The sequence below is a fragment of the Pteropus vampyrus genome, unplaced genomic scaffold (genome assembly GCF_000151845.1).
Source record: "Pteropus vampyrus isolate Shadow unplaced genomic scaffold, Pvam_2.0 Scaffold23, whole genome shotgun sequence".
Taxonomy (NCBI): domain Eukaryota; kingdom Metazoa; phylum Chordata; class Mammalia; order Chiroptera; family Pteropodidae; genus Pteropus; species Pteropus vampyrus.
In genome coordinates, this window is record NW_011888804.1 from 9,456,856 (window position 1) to 9,482,515 (window position 25,660).

The following is a 25,660-nucleotide window of genomic DNA, read 5'->3' on the forward strand; positions in this document are numbered from 1 at the left end:
GGGTTTATGTTCCAACTCTGCTACTTCTAAGACCTGTGTAACCTTGGTTTAGGCGTTTTACCTCTTGGAGCCTGCGGCTAACACCATTTGTCCTGTCCCTCAGAGTTTCTGGACTGAAACGAACCCATGAATATGAAAGTGCTGAGGCGGCGGCACAGAGGTGTTCCTTTTGGCTCACTCTGCTGTAGCCATTATAGGTACAGGCACGTTACCGCTATTCCGAGCCCAATGACAACCATCTCTTCCTGTCTGCCTAGAAATGAGCTCACCAGAGAAAAACTAACTTAGGGAGAGTCAGAACAAATAAAGAGAAATATGTCTTAAAAGCAGGAAATAAACATGAATTCATTAAACTCAAGTTGAAGATTTAATTAAGCCCACAGACTGACCCATGATCATTATGTGGTGAGCGTTCTTGACTCTGAGACCTAACCCCACTCTTACTGCAGTGTTCTTCAGATATAGTGGTGGACAGGGAAGTGGGCTGCCAGTACAGAGAGCATCTATCATCTCATGGCCTTATTATTTTTTTTTCTCTGTGGTTGTTTATAACAGCAACCAGTTCTTGCTCTCCTTCCAGCCAGTATCTGCAGCTAGAAGGTCTAATTCCAGGGGGCGGAGGACAGCCAAAGAGGGGATCACATGTAGCTTCTGGTTCTTGCTTACCTACAAAATATCCAATGAGGGTGCAGTGAAAGTAGGAGACCTTCTGCATGCGTCCAGAGATGTTGGCGGGTCCAGAGGCACCACAGGAGTCACCATTGGCTTGTTTTTTGTAGTTGTCATAACGAAGAACAAAGCACAACAGGAGTCCGGGCATCACAATGTCTCCAATGCCCAACATAGAGAAGTGACTGCCAGTGGAGCTGAAATGTAGTGTCATATGTCAGAGATGCCACACTCTACAATCCCATTTCTCCTCCTCCTGTGCAAAGTCTGTCAGCTTTTTAAGAAGCCAAGGACCTTATCTGAGCAGTAGATGGAAATTTCTACTAGTTGAACAATACTACTTTTTTTAATGAGTTTAGAAATTAAAAGCCACAAGCATATTGGTAATAGAGGTCCTCAACCCAGCCCCTCAGTGCACCTATTAGGCGACTGCAAGTGATCTGCTTAAGCACGGTTATCTTCAGAAATGTCAAGCAATTCACTATTTGTCACACAATCACCACTGAGACTTCAAATAAGCACCTGACTACTATCAGACATGGGAGATTAAAGCAGCACATTAATTTTTCCAAGACTGCATTATCAGGGACTGTATAATTTTAGCATTAGGACATCTTTTTACAAATGTCTTATAAGTAAAAAGATCCAGAATCTCCTAATTCCTTCCAGCCAATTTTAAAATATGGTAATAGTAACGCATGATTGTTTGATAACAATCAATAATAAAAAGCACCTGGATCACTTAGTGATAAATCTTTGTAAGTCAAGTCAATATTCTCTTCCTCATTTGTAAGATGGAGATGCTGACTCACAGCCTTTTCCAGTCTGAGATTAGAATGTTGATGACAAGACAGACTAATCAAAAAACAGAGGCCCAGTGTGTTCAATGTCATGCGATGAGGTGTAACACACCAGGCCTACCTTGGGAACACGAGTTTTCCAGGCAGAGACAGGCGAGGAACATCACGCCCAACATTGGGCCCCAGGTGGAGCTTCCGGGAAAGAACATCAAGGGGATTGTCAGCCGGCTGCGTGGCCACCTTCACCATGACGTTGCTATTGAAGATGTAGGCGGAGAAAAACACCTGCCGAGGGGAGAGTCACCTTTAACAGACGGAGCTGGAAGGAACCTGATTTCAGCGTCAGCCCTCTCTGTCCTTAAGAGCAGAGCCTCAGAATACTGCAACATCATGTTTTTTCGACTGCATGCTTTGAGCGGAAAGAAAAGCTTTGCTTCCGGGCAAAGAACCTTGTCTGCCTGCTCCCTCTTCCACCTTAACAGCCACATACAGACCATCTACTGTAACACATCGTAAGAAACAAAGGCTTAGACAGTTAGCTGCGTGCTCATCTTTTAACACGTACAGCTCACGGCTGGAGGGAGTGGTCTCAGAGGGGAGGCACTCTGGCCAGCCAGACTTTGGATACTCAGATTCCAATTAAACACAAAGGACAGCAGTGGCATTAGGGAAACCCAAACTTACCCAGAAGACATCATAGATTAGAAGCCCTGAGAGAAGCAGGCAGGAGACCTTGAGGCTGGGCAGGCGGACAAAGGCGATCATGGCAACACAGAGACCCATGGCCAGCGCTGGGGAGGAGACAGCAATCAGTGTGGAGTATAGGCTCATCTGCTCTTTCCACAAGCTATTCAGCTCATAAACATAACAAAGTTGTGAGTCCCCTCAAACCTCAAGAAGCCCAAATCCTCAGTCTAAGCCATGTACACTCTATTGTGTCAAGTGCCCACTTTACCCATTTTGATCTGCCGGTATTTGGGGAAATCCCTTTTCTCACACTACAGTTGTGTTCAACTGTACAAGACCCAAGAGATTCTCTATTTTGATAGAGCTCCAAGCCAGGCTCAGTTTGGGACCTCCTAGTTGTTCCCTGCCTCCCCTCATTACTGTGGATGCATCATTCTTGCTCCTTTAAAGTTAACTCACACCTTAGATCACATCCTCTTTCATTTATTCAGGGACACTTCCAGCAATTCATTTTTCTCTATCCTTGCCTTTAAAAAACAAACAAAAAACCAGCTTTCAAAATGTGAGATACGATGCATTTTTTCTCTCAACTAAAATGTAAGGTCCTTGCGGGCATGTTCCCCTGGAGTCTAGAAGAGGCCTGGCAGATGAATGGTCTCTCCCTGTCTTCAGCTCTCTTTCTCCATTCTTCTGAAAATACAGGACTGATCAGGCCATGCAGCTGCTTACAAACTTCCTGTGGGTTCTTGCTGAAGTGGGATGAAAGTGGAATAACTTGGCCAGACACTGGCAGGAAGGGACAGGAGGCCGTTCTCCACTGTGTAGCCCCTGCCTTCAGCGTGTGCTTCCTGTGGCTGTTCTGCAGTCACTCAAATATGATCACACTTCTCAACACCTACTGTTCTTTTACGCTCTGCACTGCAGGCCCTGCCCTGGGTTTCTTCTCCTGGAAAATGCATCCTCTTTCTTAAAGAGACAGGTCAAAAAGCTCTTCCTCAAGGAGTCTTTCTTGACCTAGTCAGATTAAGTTGTTCTCTTTCCTTTGTGATGCAACAGAACTTTAAATCTCTCCTTTATCCATTCTTTAATAGTGTGATTACTTATGTACAAGTAGTTTATTTCCTAAATGAGGTGCTCATAGTAGACAGAAACCATGGCTTACTCTTTCTGTGGATCCCCAACACCTAACAGAGCAGACATTCAATAAATATTTGCTGAATGAATGAAAAATTGTTCTATCAACTTCACATTTCAAATTATTCTAAAGTAAAGCCACATTACAGATATATACCATTTTAACAAAATTACTTGATTGTCAATATATGTAACAAAGTGGCCAAATACAGGCACAGCTCACAGATATTATGGGTGTGTTTCCACCATAATAAAACGAGTATCACAATAAAGTAAATCACATTCCTTTTGCTGGTGTGGGGGTCTTGCCTTCAATTAGTAAAAAAAATGCAACATCTGTGAAGCTCAATAAAGCAAAGCATAATAAAACAAGGTCTGCCTGCACAGCAGTTTGGCACGCCCTGGACGTACCAATTCAACTAATATTTCACGAGTTCCTACTGTGGGCATGGTGTTGCATAAACGAAAGAGGAGAAAAATAATTCCCATCCCTACAACAGAGAAGAGTTGGAAAGACAGCAGTAAAATTAGGAAGAACAAATTCTTTATTCCTCCTGTCATTTTTGTTACCGAGCATCCACTGAGCTCGAGTATTTTGGTAAGATGTGGTAAAGACATAATTCCTGACTTTATAATAATCTAGGATGCTCATTTTGCTAGGGTCTTAATTTTTTAAATCAATTTATAAAAACATAACCAAACTGGTAAACTATATGCAAATTCATGTCATTTCAAATGAACTGTATTAATTAGTTAGGGTCAATTAGGCTTTGCAAAGATTGAAACATTTCAAGGTACAAAGGGATGACTGAAATATGACGGTTAAGGCATTAAGTAAGAGTTATATTTAAGGCTCATGATATAATCAGACCACACCCAGTTTTATATAACGGAACTGCCCATTATAATCTTAGGAAAAAAATATTTGGCTCTACTGTGAATAAAGAAACAGACACTGGCAGGTATAAGCTAAGCTGGCTCCAAGAACAACAGTGGTCAGTGGAGGGTGGGAAGTCCCTGGGAACTGATGACCAGAGAACAGGTCAAATCCATGTTTGGGCAGAAGTGCTGGGTGGGTGACAGGAAAGGGTGGCGAGAGGTAATCTGTTCGGGAACTTCCAAATGAATACATGGAGTGCAAAACATCACAGGAACAAAGTAAAAAATGAAGGCCTAAGGTGGACAGAGACAGGAGTGTGTGGGCAGTGAGGGTCAGAGGACCAACTGATGACAGTGAAGAGGCAAAAGGGCAGGCGTCCGAGGTTAAATGTATATGCGCACCTCACACGTGCAGGTGACGGGTCCATTCCAGGACTTTTCTATTTACCATACATTCACTTGATCCTAAAACAGCTGGAGCCTTTACAGGTCACATAGTCTAAACATCCACTTACTGCTTTGTCACTTATGCTAATCCTACCCCACCTGGGTTGAAACCAAACATGGATAAGACAGAACTGCTCATTGACAGAATTTTCCATAATTCTAGACAATGTCACTCTATCCCAAATCTTCCGGACATGAAAGATGAACCCAGAAATGAAACCCTGGGTTCATTTTCAATTTATCACAGTCTTTCAGTGTGTACGCTCAGTGTGCAGCAGCCATTTTGGGTGCCACTCTATTATTACTGTACACCTTGGTCACAACTTCCCTACACTTCCCAGTTTGCTGTGTGTCTTTTCCCACTTTCTTCCACTTACTCTTCACCACCATTATAAAAAAGATCAGTTCACATCATTTCCTGCCTTAAGGTCACTAGGTTGCCTACTCTGTGATGGATCAAGTCTATTATAAAGTCACACATCCTTGGGCACAACTCACAGAACAGTGCTGTGCCACATGGGCTTGGCCTCAGAATCTCCGTTTGTTCCATGCCATCCAAGTCTGTACGTGAAGTTCTATGTATGAAGATGCAGAATGCACCTCTTTTAACTATCTCAGAGAAGATTTTTAATATAAGTCTGCTGAACGAATATCACTCCTACCCCCAAATGAATATTGCCACAGCTATCCCCGAAACACACTCAATACTCATTTAGTCTGCCTCTCTTTTTCTTCATTTTTTTCATTCAAGTAACCATGAAAAATCTTACCCTCTCCTCAGGGCATTTTCCAAGCCAAAACAAAGACAGGAGATTACCTTCCCTCACTCCATGTTGCTTGAGAAACTCCCAAGACTCTCTCTAATAGCTTTACCAACAAACTTAGCCTTTGGTTAAATGTAAATTAAGCAACAGTGTTAGGGAAGTAAATTATTAATCTTAGCCATTTAGCTATAATTACTTTCAATATATTATTGATATAATTTCTGTATCACCTTGTCTTCCATAACCAGTAAGGCCAGGGACGAAGGCAATGATAGCAAACTGAGCTAAAATGTTCTTGAAAAGGATTACGTAACCTGTAAGCTCTTAAGCAGCGCTGGCTTCTAAGATAAAGGATCTCTGGATAGCTAAGCCCCATGTAGACTAAGTGCCAGAGTCTAGCATTTTAAAACAAGAAAAATCAATTGCTAGATTTCTGGCACTGAACATTTTCTAATCGTAGCTTAGTAGCAAGTGCTATACAATGAGGGGCTGAACTAGACTATCTGTCAAGACTCTTCTAGTCCCTGAACAGGTCAGGGGATGCAGACTGTGAAACTGCTTCAATGATCCTTAAACACCAGGTGTGTGTGCACAGATTTATTGGCTTCTAGCTAACATACCACACCACCTGTTGGTCAAATTCATTCAAGCTTTCTCAAATTTAAAAGATTAATTTGCCAGATGAAACAGTAGATTAAAAAGAGCTCTACATTTAGCTCAAGAAAACTCTGAAGTTCCTTCTTAATATTAATGCTTCTTAGTATAACCCTGAAAATATAAAATATACTTCATGCCTAGCCCTAAAACAACCACATTTATCATTTTGTTTTCACTCTAATTTCAAAGAACAGGCTTTAATTAAAAAACACTAATTTAAATACTACCAAATTATCACTGCCAGCAAGATGATTTCTGATTCTGTAGAGAAATCTGGAAAGACAATTCCCATGTCAGAAAAGAACATCATTTCAGAACTTTTTAAAGATCGTGGCTAGAAATATACATTTTCTGTAATAGCAGAAAACAAGTTAAACACATCAATCACTAATCTAAGAAAAAATTTAAAAGCTCAAAGGCTCTTTTTTATTTTGAAGGAAAACTATTCTTGGTCACAAACTAGCATGAAGAAGAGATCCCTGGGTAAGTAAATATTGGGAAATAGCAATGATGATAGAAAATGATGAAAAAGTCTACTAGTTAGGGCCAGATAGGGTTTATGGGAGCCTCAACTGAACACTCAAAAAAAATTTCAACTATTAAGTGAATTTCACAATGGAAATGTATTTCTGACAGTGGTCCCTGGGGAAACAGTTTATCTTTTATGGCCAATTTTCTATCGACTCTAGAGGAAAAGAATTCCATGGTGGAATGCCCCCTTCAGCACATCTTACGAAAAGCTGCTCACCCTGTTCTCCCTTTAGTGAGTCTAACAAGCATATTCCCACCCGCTTCCTGTAGAAGTACAACAGAGAAAGTTCTGCCGACTTGCTCTAAAATGTTTCAGATGGCTGTGTAAATCAGTTTATCTTGAAAAGAATGTCATCTTCCTTTGTGCCAACCATTTCTTTCTTAGTGACATATTACTAGCAAATGAGTATTCTTCTGTTTTTTGTAATGCTCTGGTGGGGTAGAGATGATAGTATAAACAAAGAACAGATTGCCTGCCGTTTTGAGAGATATTTGATCTTTTTTGGGTCGGCAGTTTGGTAAGCTTAAAACCCTTAGCAAAGCCTATAAATGGTATGTGTGTCTGGACACATGAACAGAGTTCCTTGAAAGCAGAGCCACTACTAGTAGGATAACAGAACCTCAGACCACCCAGGGGCTGAGAGACTTCACGGTACTTTAAGCATCACTTGTCATCATATTGGACTCTGAGGCTGCTAGCATCAAGACCTATCAGTCCACGTTAGGTGACCACTGCTTTATATTTAGTCAAAGCAGTAACACCTGGAGCTTTCACTGTCTTACTTCACGTAACATTTGTGTAGGTGGGGTTAAGTGCACTCGACTTATACATGTACTACTTTTAGTTAAATCATTCTTCTGCAGAAATCAAGAGTTAATCTCAGGAACAGTCAAATGCACACATATCCCACTTTATCACTCTTAATACCAAGTATATATAAGACAGGCATTACCCTTCTACTGTGAGCCAGGCAAGCTACATGTGTGACTTTGGATGTAATGTCTTTTTCTCAACTTACTCTTTATGCACCTCCAGAAGCACTGAAATAGCAAACACCAATCCATAAGAATAGTGAAAGCACTGATACTAGACTTGCAAAATTTAGCAGTTCTGACAACCACGTAAAAATTCTAATAGTGTACTTCAGAATGCTTATATGCACAGTGGGCACTCAGGTGCTGAAGCAAATGATCACAGTAAACGTTTTCTGAAGGCAATGTATATTGTTAAAAAGAGACCAAGGTTGTCAGAAATCAGCAAAGGTGAATTGCTGCATGGACCAGGCACTGGTGATTTTGACTCTGCCTTCCCATTCAAGTACGTATGTAAGTCTAGAGGGAAACACTCTGTAACGTCAAGAAAATGCTTTTGAGTTTCAATACTTGGTATATGATAGGCACTCAAGAAGAAAAAAGCACTGAACAACTATGACAAAAAATATAAGACATATACAAATAAATGACATATTTAAACAATTATAAATATGTTTAACACTTTCAAGATCATCAAACAGTAAAATTCAGTTGTTCTTTAGATGTACAGTTCTATGGATTCTAACACATGCACAGATTTGTAGAGCCACCATGACACTCAGCATACGGCACTATGAAGGTGCTTTCTTCATAGTCACACCTTACCCACATAACTGCTGGCAACCACTGATCTTTTCATTATAATTTTATCTTAAGCCAAAAATATATTTAAAAATATCATGTGTTTTCTATGCTTTTTCTGTAATTATCACTTTTGATTAAAACAACATACGCCATATATAATTTTATGGAGCTCGCAATTCACTCTATAGTTGGTTCCCTGATAATATTCGGCTTCTTAGAGTTTTTCCACTAATTAATTTGGTACACAGAAATTTCAAATCCTTATACTGGTTAAAGTAACTTATGAGAAAAAAAAATCCCTTGAAACAGAAGGCTAAGTTTTTAGTTTTCGTTAGGGTTTAAAATTTCTTCTTCCTTAAGACTGTATTAACTTATTCTGGAACATGGAAAAAAATACAGTTTAAAATGCTTTTTTTGTTAAATTCTATACAATTTGACCATAAGCAGGGCATCCTTGGTTTTGCATTGTCCAGAAGAGGCAAATTCACAGAGACAGAAACTAGATTAATGAATGACTGGGCCTTGGTTGGTTGGGGGGAATGGGGAAGTGATGGCTAATGGTATGAGTTTTAGACGGTGTGTGATGAAAATGCTCTAAAATTTATTGTTAGTGATAGGTGCACAACTCTATTTAGTGAATGTATTAAAAACTAATGAATTATATACTTTAAATAGGTAAACTGTACAATATGTGAATTATAGCTCAAAACGACTCATTATTCAATGATACATACCATGTATCAAAAATAAACCCAATGATACATATTGGATACCTAAAATTCGATGATAATCAGAGGTAGTACTACTAACAGTAAAGGAAGAGAGGACAAACTTAACTATCTATAAACTATATTAGAATTTCAGCTTGTCACATGTTACTCACCATCCATGAGAAGCCAGTGGCCAGTGAGAACCCAGATGAGGACGAGCATGACAGACAAGGAGAATGATAGTAGCTCGGCAGCAGTGAAACGCCCACAGCAACCAAAAGAAATCCTGGAAAACACATGACATTAATGGGCTAATGGGCAATAAATTTTATTCAATAACCAAACTCTCCTCTTGTTCTTCATGATTAGTGATCATTAGGGCCAGATTAGAATAACAGGTAATACCCAGATACCTGGAAATCCAAAATACCCTATCCTCTTTGGAGTAAACTACAAAGAACTCAGAGGATAATACTTCTATACCCATTGATAATGCTTTTTTCCTCAAATTACCAACATGGGTGTTTAGAAGTTTAAAGAGATAATATCAATCTTTGAAGATTCTAAGCATAGGAGAAATTCTATTCTTATGAAAAAAAGATGAAGAAGTTAATCATTTAGCAAAGGCGAATATTTGTAAAATAGTAAATCTATGTGGTTATCACTAATTCCTGGGAAAATCAGCTGCCCCAAGTGACTGGTTTCCTAAGTTCGTATAGCATCTCCATTAGCATTTTGTTTCCATGGAGCAACAGTTTTAGGAGTTAAGATGTGAACACTGGGATTAAGCCTAAGTGACTAGCCTATATTGTATGTCACCAAAGATGAAAGGCAAAGAATGTCTGAGTCAGTCACAGTTTTCATATTCCATTATCTCAACAGTAAAGGAATGAAAGCACTGCTTCAAAAGAAAACTTCTCATCTTTTGATAATCTGAGCAGGAAGCATATTATAATGATTCTACTCTCCTAAGATTTGTCTGTTTCCTCTGCTATGAAAAGGTGAAAAAGGAAGTACTATCTTCCACTTTTCTGGCATTGTGTGATCCAGTCAATACCAGAAACGTAGACTTCGAATCCTGCCTTCAAATATGAGAGAAAAACATATACAAGTTCATAATTTGGAGGAAAATCCCACGTCCTTACTTGTTCTGAGGTGAACAGGGTCTTGTTAAATACTGGCACATCGGGAGAAGAAGAAAAGCAAAAGCTATCGTTGCAAGAACTATAGAAAGAAAATGTATGGTTAAATTTTGTTGAGTTTTTTTACATTATAAGAAAAATGGCATGACTTATAGAAGCTTAATCATTCCCAAAATACTTCTGTCAACAGGTGGATACAATAAAATTAACTAGAGAAGAAAAATATCTTCCTTTAGCATTGCACAGATAACTCCAAAAAAAAAAAAAAAAAAAGTACTTGATTTGAAGTAGGTAGGTTTTCTCATTCTCTTCCATCTCAATCAGAAAAGACAAATAGCATCCAGGAGATGATCTCCTAATGAGTCTAGCATTTTTTCATGTTATACATTTCCATCATTGCTTAGTTTAAGAACTGATCAGGGAGCTGACAGTTAAATTACCTTGACTAGTTACCAGTGTTTCTATCTGCAGAAACATTGGCAGAGGTTGCCAATGACCACTCTGCTAAACCAGACCTATAGGTAACCTGTTAGACAAGGAGCCACAGCCAAAGTGATCCTGCTCTGCTGTTGCAAAGCTCACACATTTTCAAACCTCTGGCCTTTTGTTCAGACCATGTTGGCAGGTTTGAATTGAGGACATGTCAAATAAGTCAAAGAAAGGATGAGGAGAAGTAAAACCAGACTTATGAAGAAAAACTTGCATGTCGTGGTGCATAAATCTTATTTTTTCAATGATGATTTAAAAGAGGTGAAAAAAGTTCCTTTTATGTTAATGTTAAGAATAGGCAGAAATTCATTTACCTGCTGTACATATTGTAAAAACTACTTGAACTGAGTCAAAGAAGAAGAACATTACTAGGAGAGAGACAGACGCTCCAATTGGAAGGAACAGGGCCTGGGTAGAGTCAATAGTTTGGATACCTGAAAGAGAGAAAAGGGGACATATTAACAACTGAGATAACAGGCTCTGTGCCATGCACTTTAGATGCCATTAACTCATTAAAATGCAGACAGTTCTAGGGATTAGTACTGAGATATAGATTATCTAGGCCCTCTTGATTCTTTCCTTCCCAATGAGATTATGAGCTCCTTGCTCTTCAATATGCCTTCATTATAGTAGTTGCTCAAAAAATATTTGTTGAATGGAACTACTATTTCCTGGTGCTAACCATCTGGATGACAGGGTGCTAAAAACAAATGAAATCAAGAACACTTGAAGGTAGTAAAAATTTAGTCAATTTGAGTACATTGGTGGTCTTGTGTACAGGCTTGGTAAAAGTAGTAGTTTAAACCCACTGACTAAAATAATTTCTCCTCATTTGTAGATTTAATGTATTCATGTTCATTCTTTCCCCACTGTCAATAATTGCTGAGGGCTGACTTTGGGGATGGGAGGAAGAGAACAAAACATGTGAAAACAGCAAATCAGAAAAATTATTTTATGGGAACATTTTAAGGAACAAACAGGATTTAGCACAGTGGTTCTCAGTTCTTGGCTTCTCATAAGAATCACTTGGGGACCTTAAAAAAAATTACAGTGCCCAGGCCTAACCCCAGATCAATTAAACTGAAATCTCTGGGGGTTAGCAGACCCAGATAAAAACTCTCCACAAAATTTTGTTTTGCATCCAGTGTTGAGAAACATTAATAGAATATTTGGTGGAAAAGGTAAACATGACAGAATCTGAATACCACTGAATGAAAAGAAAAAAATTAATTTTGTCTTGAATGCTACTACTTCCAAATTAACCCTGCTGAGAGATCATTAAGTGCACGAGAGGAACCAAAGAAGAAATTTTCACTGGTCTTTTATTTTTATTTTTTTTTGGCCAATACCATACTGTTTTGATTACTGTAGCTCTGTAGTATAATTTGAAGTCAGGGAGTGTGATACCTCTGGCTTTGTTCTTTTTTCTAAGGACTGCTTTGACCATTTGGGACCTTTTGATACCAAACCAATGGAACAGAACTGAGCGCCCAGAAACCCATATGTATACGGGTAACTAATTTTCGACAAAGGAGCCAAAAATATGCAGTGGAGAAAGGAAAGCCTCTTTGACTAATAATGTTGGAATAACTGGAAAGTCATATGCAAAAGAATGAAACTAGACAGCAAAAGAAACCAACAAAAGGGCAACAAACTGAATGGGAGAAGATATTTGTAAACAATATCTACGGTAAGGGGCTAATATCCACAATATATAAAAAACTCACACAACTCAGTAACAAAAACAAATAATTCAATTAAAAAATTAGCAGACCTAAACTTTCCCCAAGAAGACATATAAATGGCCAACAGACATATGAAAAGATGCTCATCTTCACTAGCTATAAGGGAAATGCAAATCAAAACCACAATGAAATGCCACCTCACACCTGTCAGAATGGCTGTTATCAATAAAACAAGAAATAAGTGTTGGAGAAGATGGGGAGAAAAGGGAACCCTCACACACTGCTGGTGGAGATGTACAGCCAGTATGGAAAACAGTATGGAGGTTCCTCAAGAGATTAAGAATAGAGCTACCAGAGGACCTAGCAATCTCTGTTCCAGGTATCTACCTGAAAATTTTGAATAATATTTATTCATAAAGATATATGTACCCCTACGTTCCCTGCAGCATTATTCACAGTAGCCAAGGCATGGAAACAACCGAAGTGTCCTTCGACGGACAGTTGGATAAAGACGTGGTATATATGTACAGTGGAGTACCACTCAACCATGAGAAAAGATGAAATATCACCATTTGTAACAACATGGATAGATCTTGAGATTATCATGCTAAGCAAAATAAATGAGACAGAAAAAGATAAGAATCGTATGATTTCACTCATGGGATATAAAACAAGAAGCAACAAATGAACAAACAAAACCAACAAATTCAGACATAAACGACAATATGGTGGTTACCACAGGGGAAGAGGGATGGAGAGAAGATGAAGAGAATAAAGGGGGTAAAATACATGGTGATGGAAAGAGACTAGACCTTGGGTGGTGAGCACACAATGCAACATACGGGTGATGTATTATAGAATTGTACTCTTCAAATTTAATTATTAACCAATGTTACCCTAATAAATTTAATTTAAAAAAGAAGTGTGCATATAACCTACAAGAAAGAAATATTAGTAGTAAAAGTCTCTTCATTAACTTAAGGCTATGAATATTATGCAACCAGAATGAACATAACTAGACACAAAGTGTTGCAATCATCAACCAACATTTAAGAATTACTCTTTGGTATTTAAATCTACCTGTCCCCAAGAAAGCTAGAGATTTTGGTGAAATAAAATATTAACTATTTCTACAAAACAAAATTGCTTCTTATTGGCTAGGTAGATGAGTCAAATAATTCACTTAGGCATAGGGCAATACAATTTAGGAACAATGATCTATGTGTCAAGATATATGATCTGGAGAAGAGGTCTATCCTGAGTTGCAGTCAAACCCATTTGGCTTGGTGGCATGGATCATTTTAGGGGAGTGTATCTTAAAAGTGTCTTACAGACATTTATAAAACAAAACACTCTGAAATCTCTAACTAAATTTCATCTAAAGAGTTCTGTTTTGTTTTTTAATCGACGGCTCTATAACAATAGTTCAAGGAAGAACTAGAGAAAACTACAGAATTTCAGGTGCCCTTCACAACAGAAAATAACGGTTTCTCAAATGATTGTTATGTGGTAAGAAAAATCTTTTAAAAAGTCTATAAATCTTAAAACAATCCCACTCTTCTGTCAGAGAAAGCATCATATAGTCTACAGATTATATTGGTTTAAAATATAAACAGAAAAATTAAATGGCTCGTTAGAACAAAGACTGTTTAGTAAGTTAGGCCTGAGAAATATTTGTTTATAATAAATCTAAATTTTAAAAATTCATTCTGCAATTGAAATGCAAAACCGAATACAAAGAACAATTCTAGAATATTAGAATGCACAAAACTTGTTTTTTGAAAGCGCAGGTTTTATTTAAACAAAGAAGTATTAGACACTCCTTCCATTATTTTTTTAAATTATGGTGACACTGATTAACAAAATCCACTAAGTTCCAAGTGTACAACTGAACAGTAAGTCATATTATATATATTGCATGTGTGTTCACTGCCCATAGTTCCTTCCATTAGTTTTATAGAAAGATGCCCAAGATAGCGTACCAAACGGCAATGTTACAGGGCAAGTTAGATTTCCTTTAGTTGCTGACAATGTGCTACCTAGAACAGTATGTACTTCAATACTGCACTTCCTGAAGGTCTGCAGAAAGTGGTCCTGAAGGGAAGGAGCTAATTAGAAATTTTAGCCAAAATCCAGTGACTTCAAAACAAAACAGAACAGCTCTAACTGAGAAGACTTATGTGCAGTTGCACTATCTTTAAAGCCAAATTAACATAAGAAATAGGCATGATGACTGAATTAAAAATTATGTAGAGACATTATTTTTAGCATTCAGTGAACAGGGCTACAGGCTAAGTATCTGGTTATGAAAGAGACATTGAGCAATACACCAATATATCCTTGATAATTGTTATGAAAATTACTAATTTTGTAACTCCAGGAGAGAAGCTTGCTTTTAAACAAATATTTACTGAACATCTATTATACAATAGGCAATGTGAGGGATTAAAAAAAAAATCAATGCCAGATCTCACAGTTTAGAGACAAGGTGGAGAGATTAAGATGCATATCTCTATTAATGAAGAGAATTTCAACTGTTCATTACCATCAATCTGTGTAATTCAAATAAATTATATAGGAAACCTCAGATAAGAACTTCAAAAAGTCAGATAAGAAGGATAAGGGCTTTTTTAAAACCCACTTAATACTAATAAATAAAGACTGACGTGCTGGGCAGGGAATCTCTATATATAGGCTTCTTGAGGCAGATGAAATGATGAGACAGGAGTTAGAACAAGATTAGAGAAAATGAGAGAAGACCTTGAGGGAACTCCCCCACTCCCACTTTCTTTCTAACTCTTTTTATTGTAAAATGTCACACATTCAGGAAAGCACATGAAACAAAAATGTAGAGCTCAGTGAATCACATAGACAATACCACCCAGTCAAGAAACAGAACGGAAGTCTTTCTTGGGCCGCTCCTAGTCGCTACTCTCTTTCCCACAAAGGGAACGACTGTCTGCCTTTTAGTATACTTTCTTCTTTGCTTTACTTTATATGTTTTCTACCCAAGCATGCACCTTAAAATATTAAGTATTTACTTTGTTTTTGAAACTTATGATATAAATTGAGCTACATAGCATGCATTTTGTCTGGCTTTTTTTTGCTCAATATTGTGAGAAACACCCATGCTCTTGGTTATGCATAGCTTTAGTTCACTCATTTTCATGTCTTTTCCACAAATTCCTTGATTCTTATTTATTCTGGGAGTAGGCAAGTGCAACCTTTAAGAAATCTACTATTCACTTTTTCCTTCATCAGTTCAGGACACTCTTGTCAAAACCTTAACACTAAATTCATAACTTCCTTTTCTTAGAGCTTTCCCCCCAATTCTTCTACATTGTTGACCATTTAGGACTTCAATCTCTCTAGCATCTACACAGTCTCTTGCATTTCTCTGTTCACCTTTCAGGCTATTATTTCTTTGATTTTTGATAAATGCATCCCATTTGCCATGCCATCTCTTCAATCTGGAATGGCTCATATTCCATAATCAAGTACTGGCCACCTCTGCAATGGCCAATTCTTTCATTATGTTCCTGATTATGTGGGTGTGGATGTGTTCCATCCTCATCTGTGCTTACTTACCCCTTTGGTATCCACAGCCCAGATTGGGCACTGAAGAAATTATTTGTTGAGGATAATTTAGTACAATACAGGAGGTAGATTCAAGAAAATGACCATTTAAACAACCATCTACTATTCTTTAGATGCTGATTAATAACGAGAAATTAAAAAACTTATGTTACCAGGTAACTTCCTTCTACTATATGGACTGACTTAACCATTTATTTATTTGAGGATAAAACTGTACTTAGACACACACTATCAATTTCTCTTAAGTTTCTGTAATGCAATGTATGACAGATTTATAATCTGGTTTAAGTACATCGTTTGCATACATGCTATATAACACAGGATTTTTAAAGGAGTTTCAAGAGTATAAAGTGATTTGGCTTAAAATGTTGATAGATGGTAAGATGCTATGTAATAATTTAACCTGAAAATCAGATACTGACACTGGGTTTTACCTGGTTCCTAGTAAGTTACTGGTATGGTATTTTATCTCATATAAGGATCTATGTCGTAAGTTTAAGAAAAGACTTATTTAAGTGATTTTTACTTAACTGTATGTATCATACCCACTTTATACTGCTGGGGACAATGAAACATTTCACTGGGTGAAAACTGGGCAAGTATAATTTGATTGGTAAGATATTATAGTACCTAGAGAAACTGAAATAGATATTTAGTGATCTCCAATGTAACTTCCAAGATCCTCCATGGATATGCTATATAATTTTATATTAGCTCCCTAAAATTTCATCCCTTTTAGGTGGTGACTTTAACCTGTCCTATAAGTCATGCTCATCCTTCCCTCTGTGCCTTTTATTATATGTTCTTCCCACCTGAAGTGATGATTTCTTCATCAATTCCACTGTCAAGTTTCAAGTCAAACGCACCTTCTCTAAGAGTCCCTTTCTAACTTGACCCACTGTTGCTCATCCTGACTTGCCTTTCTCTTTACTCTTTGTACACTGATGTCAAAATGACTTCATCTCTAGTGCTTACTCTGACCCACTGATAGCAGATGCTTGTTCAAAATTCTGAGGCTACGGTAAGAGTCCATGAGAAAAAGTATCTGCTCTAGGTATAGGACGGGAAGAAGTATTTGCTATCAGTCTTAGCACTTTATGAGCACCTTGGAAAGTATTTTGGCCACAGAACCCACATGACAGCTTGGGAACCAGCTCTTATACTTTTGCATCTTTCAAAATAGCTAATAGAATACCGAGTGCATGGTAGGTAACAATTATCAATCTCTTAATATTAACAAATCAACTTTCCTTATTTCTAATTTGATTCTCTTTTTATAATAAGCATCACCAATTTTCTATAACTACTGAGATACAATTGATAAAATTCACCCATTTTAAGTCTATAATTCAGTAACTTTTTCCTCTTTTTTTGGGGGGGAGGGGGGAGGTAAATTTAGCAAGTGTGAAACCATCACCATAATCTAGTTTTAGAGCATTTTCATCACCTCAAGAAGATTCCCCGATGCTAGTTTACAGTTAATTCTTCTTTCCATCCCTAGGCCCAGGCAACCATTAGTTTACTTTCTATTTCTATGTATTTGCTTTTTTGAAAATTTCATATGAATGAATTCACACAATATGTAGTCTTTCCTGTCTGACTTCTTAACACAATGTTTTTAAGTTCATCCATGTTGTAGCATGTACTTCATTCTTTTTAATGCTGAATAACATTCCATTGTATGGAAAGACCAGGCTTTGTTTATCCAAGAGCTTATGGATCTTTTAGTTATTTCTACTTTTTGGATATTATGAATAATGTTGCTGAACATTTGCCTTAGAGTACACTTCTTCAATTTTTTAAAACAAGTATTCTTATACAATCTTAAATGTCAGAAAAGATATTCACAATGCTTAGTTTTACAAGTACTTCAAGTAGATTAAATCTTTAAGAGTCACCAAATGAATTTATAATCAATACCTAAAAAATTATCAGCCTCGCCAAAGTTTTTAATGAATTCATAAACAGAGTGATACTAATCTGCTTATATTTAAGATAAAGAAACTCAGCAGCAAGCCTTTAGGCATGAGTTAAAAGCAAGAAATCAGTTCAGATTCAAAACTTAAGAATCTTAACAAATCATACCAAACAGATTAGATTTTATTATACCAAAGATAAATCTTGAACCCAGAGAATTAACTGAAGCTATAGAAAGAATCAAAACAGCTACACGTATGAAAGTTAACTGACGTAAAGTTCCTTACTATTATTGGTGCTGTTGCCATTGAAAGACCCAGAAGAATTGTTATTGTCTTTCTCCTTATCTTGATTTTCAAAGTCCATATTAAGGGACCTGTGGAAAAAAATTGCATAGATAAGCTTTAGTTTTGCTTAACAAAGAAAAGCCAGTAACAAAAGAATATTTTAAATCCTAAGGCACCAGGAAAGATCTCTTTTGAACAACTCAACAAAAATAGTTCTTGCCACATTTTAAAAATCAGTCTACATTCCTTCCAATATGTCAGAGTTCAAGAGTTTTCCTGACTGCAAATAAAAGCATTCCACTGTGGCTGAATCTTCTAGCACATTCTTAACTACTTCCTTATGTGATAAATACCTGGGAGGAGAAATGCTGGGTCAAAGAGCAAGTGCAATTTTGAGACTTTTACATACGACACAAGTGCTTCCAAAATGGTTAGACCAGTTTACTCTGCTAGCAGTGCATGAGAGTACTTGTTTTTCTATACCTTGTCACCTTTCATTCGACAACAAACATTTGAGTTTCCACTATATCTGAGGCTGTCCTAGGTACTGGAGGGACATAGTGAGTGTAGCAGGCTAGGCTCTCGTGGATTTTACATTGAAAGAGTGGAGAGACTGACGATAAACAAGAACAGTTAAATATATGGTATATCAAAGGTAAGAGCTAAGGGGAAAAGGCAGAGAATGGAGAGGTTAGGTTTGAAATTTTCAATGAGGTGGGCAGGGAAGGCCTCACTGCTATGACTTCTGAGTCAAGACCTAAGGAAGAAGTCATTGTCAATATGAGAGACTAAAAATGCTATCTCTGTTCCAAAGCAGAATTCCTTAACTTTGAATAATTTTGTGTACATGAATTTCTCACTTATTTATTTCTTTGTTCAAGTCCACGGCCCTTATTCTATGTTCCTTTAAAGAAGGGGTTTTTGTGTGTGTGTCCGAAAGAACTTCCTGCGATGATGGAAATGTTCTGTATCTGCACTGGCCAATATGACAGACACTAGCCACGTGAACACTTGAAATGAATTCTATGTATTACTTAATTTTAATTAATTTATTTAAATGTAAATAATTTGAGAGCTAAAACTATAAAACTCTTAGATGAAAACTTAAGGGTAAATCTTTGTGACCCTGGACCGGGCAGTAGGTTCTTATGGGGGAAAATAATATTACTCATATACCTGATAAGGATCTTGCATCTAGAATATATAAAGATATCTTACAACTCCATGATAAAAAGACAACCCGATTAAAAAACAGGCAAAGGATCTGAATATTTCTCCAAAGTAGATATGCAAATGATCAATAAAAAAGTGAAAAAATTCTTAATATCAGGAAAATACAAATCAAAACCACCATGAGATACCACTTCACACCCACTAGGGTGGCTATAATCAAAAAGCCAGATAGCCAAGTGATAGCAAGGATGGAAAAATGGAACCTTCATACACTGCTGGTGGGAATGTAAACTGGTACAGCCACTTTGGAAAACAGTCTGGCAATTATCAATTTTCTAGCTATTCAGTTTATCTATTTCTGTGAGTGAGCTTTGGCTGACTGTGTCTCTCAAAGAATTTGTCCATTTCATCCAAGTCATCAAATTTACTGGCATAAAGTTGTTCACAGCAGTCCCTTATTATCCTTTTAAAATCTGTAGACTCTAGTAATATCACCTCTCTGATGATGTGCCTTGGAGTAGTTTTCTTCATGTTTCTTGTGCCTGGAGATTATAGAGCCTCTTAGATCTGTGGTTTATAGATTTCTTCACATATGGAAAAATTTTGGCCATTCTTTCTTCAAGTATTTTTCTCTCCTCCCTTCTCTCTTTCAGTGACTCCAATTACGCATAAATTAGGCCACTGGACATTACTGTTTGATGTCCAATGATAGTTCAATGGTACTCTTTCATTAAAAATTTTCTCTATTTCATTTTGGATCATTTCTATTGTGCCTTCAAGTTCATAAATCTCTTTTCTGCAATGTCTAACTGCTGTTAATCCCATCCAGTGTATTTTTGATCTCAGACATTATTGTTTTCATCTCCAGAAGTTTGATTTGGTAGTTTAAAATATCTACCTAACTTTTTATATATTTGCAATACAATTATACTATCTGTTCTGATGTACTGCTCTGCTAATTTTAACACCTGTGTCAGCTCTGCGTTGGTTTTGATTGATTATTCTCATCACTGGTTAAGTTTTTCTTCCTCTTGGCTACCTGGTAATCTTTGCTGGTATGCCAGACATTATGAGTTTTACCTGTCTCAATATTTTTATAGTCTTATTAGCTGCTTGATATTTTTATAGTCCTATAAATCTTCTTGAGCTTTGTTCTGGGATGCTGTTACCTGGAAATAGTTTAATTTGTTCAGGGCTTGCTTTTATGATTTATTAGGCAGGTCTGAAGCAGTGTTCAGTGCATGGTAATTTTTCTCTGCCACTGAGGCAGGACCTTTCTGAGTACCCTACCCAATGCCACATGAATCATAAGGTTTTTCCAAGCTGGCTAGTGGGAACAGGTACTTTTTCCTCTATTCTTTTCACATTCTTTCCTCAGCCTTAGGTTAATCTCCTCACATGTGTGCACTGATCAACGCTGATGAACGCTCAAAGGGCCCATCTGCAGATCTCTGGGGTTTCTCTCTTTGTAAGCTCTCTTCTCTTTCATATTCTGATTTATTAACTCTAGTTGCCTCAATCTCTCTGGACCCTCAGCTCCATCTCCTCGACTCAGGGAATCTATCTCCCTATACCACAACCTAAAAATTATCTTTAAGTTTATTTTTGACAAAAGTTGTATACAGATGGTTCCCGACTTTATGATGGTTTGACTTACAAGTTTTCAACTTTATAATAGTGCAAAAGTGACACATAGTAGAAACCAGCTATTCTCAAGCCTCATCAGAAGAAATTGATGACCCTGTCGCTGTCACATTCCCATCATCTAGCAATTCATTTTTGTTCAATGCTTCAAACATTCTTAAGGCCCAGTGTACTTTCAGCTGTGTATGTTAACGGCACATACAGCCATTCCTCTCTCCTGAACTCAAGTGTTTTGCCAGTAATAAGCTGCCTAAGAAATTCTAAAGCAGCCTCACATTGTAATTCCTAGGTCTATTTGCTCATCAGGACAGCCCCTTTTTATGGCTTTCATTTCTCCCTCCAATTAGTGTTCTCTCCCTCCCTCAATGCTTTCCTGTAGGTCTGTCCAATTCTTTGGGGGACATATTGTTTAGATGAGTAATTATGCTATTTTTTCTGAGCAGCTGGAAAGATTAAAGAGAGACAGGTGTTGGCTTTAAGTAATATAGGAAGTGTAGCAACGCTCAGCTAAGGGATGGCAAACATAAGGGCTCCTAAATCAAGGATTTATTTTGGCTTTTAGAATCTAGTTTTATTTGGTATAGTTTTCCCCTCTGTACTTAGAAATGTGAAAACCTGGTTAGAAATAACCAGTTCACTTTACAAATCTTTTATCCTGTATTTTATGATCGGCTTCTCTTACAGAGTTTTCCATTTCAAAAATAGCACCAACATTGGATCCAGGTGTTTAGGCCATTAAGCTTGACTCCCCTCTCTCACACACACTATATCCATTCCATCAGCAATCTTGTCCTAAATCCACTGATACCTCACTCCACACTATTAGCCTCTCTAGTTAAAGCCATCTTCGTTTCTTGTCTGTACTAGGGTAAAAGTTTCCCAGGTTTCCCTATTCTACTTTTCCCTCATACCCAACGATCTATTTCCCATAAGATCTCAGAACAATCTTTCTAAAACACAAACCAAATCATATCACTCCCTGTTCTCGACTCTCTATTGAAGGTTGATTTTTCCAACTGCACATGAACATTCTCCAGGATTGATCATACGCTAGGCTATAAAACAAGTCTCAACAAATTTAAAAGGATTGGAATCATAAAAAGTTATGTCTCTGACCACAATGGAATTGAATTAGGTTGTTGAAATTCCTTTCAACAAGAGAGAATTCTGAAATATCCCCAAATATTAGGAAAGTAAGCAACGCGCTTAGAACCCACGGGTTGGAGCATCTGAGATCTTGCTCGCTGGTATATGTTGTCAGTTTGGCTCAAATAAACTCTTATAAAAATTAAAACAAACAAAAAACCCAAGGGTCAAAGAAAAAAATCACCAGGGAATTTAGAAAATATCTTGAGTGAAATAAAAATATTGAGCTTCCACCTTAAGGAACTAGAAAAAAGCAGCATAAACTAAACCCAAAGCAAGCAGAAGGAAGGAAATAATAAAGATTAGAGTGGAGATCAATGAAAACAGAAAAAAAAAAAAAAAATCGATGAAACCAAAAGTTAGTTCTTTGAAAAGATCAACAAAATTGATAAACCTTTAGCTAGACTGACCCTAGAGGGATGGGGCAGAAGACACAAAGACTAAAATAAAAAAATGTAAGAAGGACCATCACTACTGACCGATAGAAATTAAATGGATTATAAGGGAACAGTATGAACAAACTGATGCCAACAAATGAGACAACTGAGAAGAAATGGACAAATCCCAGAAAGACACAAATTACTGAAACTGATTCAAGAAGAAATAGAATATCCAAGTAGACTATAAGAAGAAATAGAATTAGTAATTAAAAATTGTCCCACATGCAACCATAAGAGAGCTAGAATGGCTACATCAGATAAAGTAAGACTTTTAAGACAAAAATTGTTACCAAAGATATTTTATCTCAGTCAATCCATCAGGAAAATATAAGTTATAAACATACATAAAGTGAAAAGACAAATCCACAAGCTGAGAGAAGCTCTTTGCGAGCATTTATCTGATAAAGAACTTGTATCCACAATATATAGAGAACTCTCAAAAGTCAACAATAAAAAGACAACCTAATTTTAAAATGAGCAAAAGATGTGAACAGACACTTCACTGAAGAAGTCACACAGGTGGTAAAATAAGCACAAGAAAAGATGCTCAACATCATTAGTCACTGAGGAAATGCAAATCAAAACCACAAGATATCATTCATCAGAATAGTAGAATAGCTATAATATAAAAGACAGATAATAACAACAGAAACTGAAATTCTCATACATTGCTGGTAGGAATGTAAAATGCTGCAGCTGCTTTGAAAAACAGTGGCAGTTCCTCAAAATGTTAAACACACAGTTAGTTACCTTATGAGCTAGTAATTCCATTCTTAGGTATCTACCCAAGGGATATGAAAACTTATGTCCACATAAAAACTTGTACATGAAGGTTCATAGCAGCCAAAATGTGGAAACCATCTAAATGTCTATCAAATGATGCATGGATAAACAAAAGAGTATTATTTGGTGATGAAAAGAAATAAAATCAATAGACTAGTGATTATCAGAGAGTAGGGGGTAGGGGTGAGGTAGAAGAGGTCAAATATGTGGTGACAGAAAGAAAAAACAAACTATGGGAAGTAAATACACAGTGTAAATATATATATATATATATATATATATATATATATATATATATATATATATATATATATATGCCTAACTGTTAAAATGTACAGCTCAAACTTATTGGATTTCATTAACCAATGTCACCATAATAAATAAATAAAAATTAAAATAAAAAAGAAAAATACTGACACACGCTATAATATAAACTTAAAAAAAATGCTAAGTGGAAGATGCCAGTCACAAAAGGTCACATGTTGTATGATTCCACTTATATGAAATGTCCAGAATAGGTGAATCTATAGAGAAAGTTAAAAAGTAGTGTTTACCTAAGATGAGAGAGAGGGGGAAGGGGAATGACTGCTAATGGGTACAAGATTTCTTTTGGGATGATGAAAATGTTCTAAACCTGGATTACGGTGATGGTTACACAACTTAGTAAGTTTACTAAAACCACTGAATTGTACACTTTACATAGGAGAACTTGATGGTATACACATCCATAAAAAAAAAAAACCCTACCAATACTTAAAAAGTTAAAAAAAAAAAAACCCTACCAATACTTAAAAAGTGTGTGGAGGTGGAGAGTAAAAGCGGTCAAGCAAGCAGGAGAGAAAAAACGCAAAACAATGTTTACAAATCACATGATTGAGAGAACCTGTATCTAGAATATCTGAAGAACTGTTACAACTTTGTATAGGACAAACATCCCAATTTGAAATTGGGCAAAAATCTGAGTGGATATTTCACCAAAGAAGAAAATTCACATGGTCAATAAGCACATAAAAAGATGTTCAATTATCTTTTCAACATACTAACCCCAGTTACAGGGAAAATGCAATAAAAGCCATGAGATAGTTCACGTCTTAATACTAGAATGGCTATAATAAAAAGACAGAAAATAATGTGTTTAAAAAAGTTCTTCCCTGCTACTAAACTGTATGCTTAAAAATGGTTAAAAGAACTCATATGACTCAATAACAAATAAAGCAACTGATCCAATCAAAAAATGGGCAGAGGACCTGAACAGACACTTCTCCCTAGAGAACATACAAATGGCCAAGAAATATATGAAAAGATGCTCAACATCGCTAGCTAATAGGGAAATGTAAATCAAAACCACAATGAGATACTGTCTCACGGCTGTTAGAATAGCTATAATCAACAAGAAAAGTAAGAACAAATGTTGGAGAGGATGCAGAGAAAAAGGAACCCTCATACATTGCTGGTGGGAGGAAACTGGTACAGCCACTATGGAAAACAGTATGGACGTTCCTCAAAAAACTAAGAATTGATCTACCATATGATCCAGCAATCCCTCTACTGGGTATTTACCCCAAAGACTTGAAAACTTATATCTGTAAAGATATTTGTACACCAATGTTCATAGCAGCATTATTCACAGTGGCCAGGACATGGAAGCAACTGAAGTGTCCTGCGATAGATGATTGGCTAAAGAAGCTGTGGTACATATATATATATATACACAACGGAATATTACTCAGCTATAAGAGATGAAATACTGCCATTTGTGACAACATGAATGGATCTCGAGATAAACATGCTAAGAGAAATAAGCCAGACAGAAAAAGTTGAAAATCACATGATATCACTTACATGTGGGATATAAACCTAAAAGAAACAAAGGAACAGGACAAACAGACAGACTCATGGACATGGACATGGACTATAGACTAGTGGTTACCAGAGGGTAGGGAGTGGGGAAGTGGGGAGGTAGACAGGGTAAAGGGGCTCAAATATAAGGGGGTAGGAGAAGGGTGAACTGGGTAAAGGGGATTAAATATATAGTAGCTGAAGGAAACTGGACTTTGGGTGGTAAACACACAAAAGAATATACAGATGTCAACTTACAATGTACATCTGGAAATTATATAATTGTATTAACCAATGTTACCCCAATAAATTTAATTAAAAAATTGGTTAAAATGGTAAATATTATGTCATGCATATTTTACCACATACAAAAAAAGCCCTCACCAGTACTCAAAAAAAAAGTAATGAACAAAGCAGGAAAAAAACAACAAAAAAAATCTTCCCACAAAGAAAAGCCCAACTTTAGATGGCTTCACTGGTGAGTTCTAGCATACAGTTAAAGAAATAACCACAATTTCACATAATCTTTTCCAAAAAACAGAGGGAGGAAACACTTCCAAATGTGTTTAAAGAGGGCAATTTAAGTGTATAATTAAAGGCATCATGATTTACTTTTTACAGAA

General features: G+C 36.9%; 1 protein-coding gene across 1 annotated transcript in view; it reads right to left on the minus strand.

Moving 5' to 3' along the window:
* Nucleotides 1–25,660, minus strand: part of SPPL3 (signal peptide peptidase like 3) — a 103,589-nt gene that overhangs the window by 6,694 nt on the left and 71,235 nt on the right. The window contains exons 3-9 of the mRNA XM_011355889.2: nucleotides 18,013–18,101; nucleotides 10,841–10,960; nucleotides 10,041–10,119; nucleotides 9,069–9,181; nucleotides 2,154–2,260; nucleotides 1,591–1,754; nucleotides 667–866 (exon numbers count right to left, since the gene is read on the minus strand). Of these exons, the coding sequence (XP_011354191.1) occupies nucleotides 667–866; nucleotides 1,591–1,754; nucleotides 2,154–2,260; nucleotides 9,069–9,181; nucleotides 10,041–10,119; nucleotides 10,841–10,960; nucleotides 18,013–18,101 (872 nt within the window). The remainder of the gene's footprint in view (nucleotides 1–666; nucleotides 867–1,590; nucleotides 1,755–2,153; nucleotides 2,261–9,068; nucleotides 9,182–10,040; nucleotides 10,120–10,840; nucleotides 10,961–18,012; nucleotides 18,102–25,660) is intronic.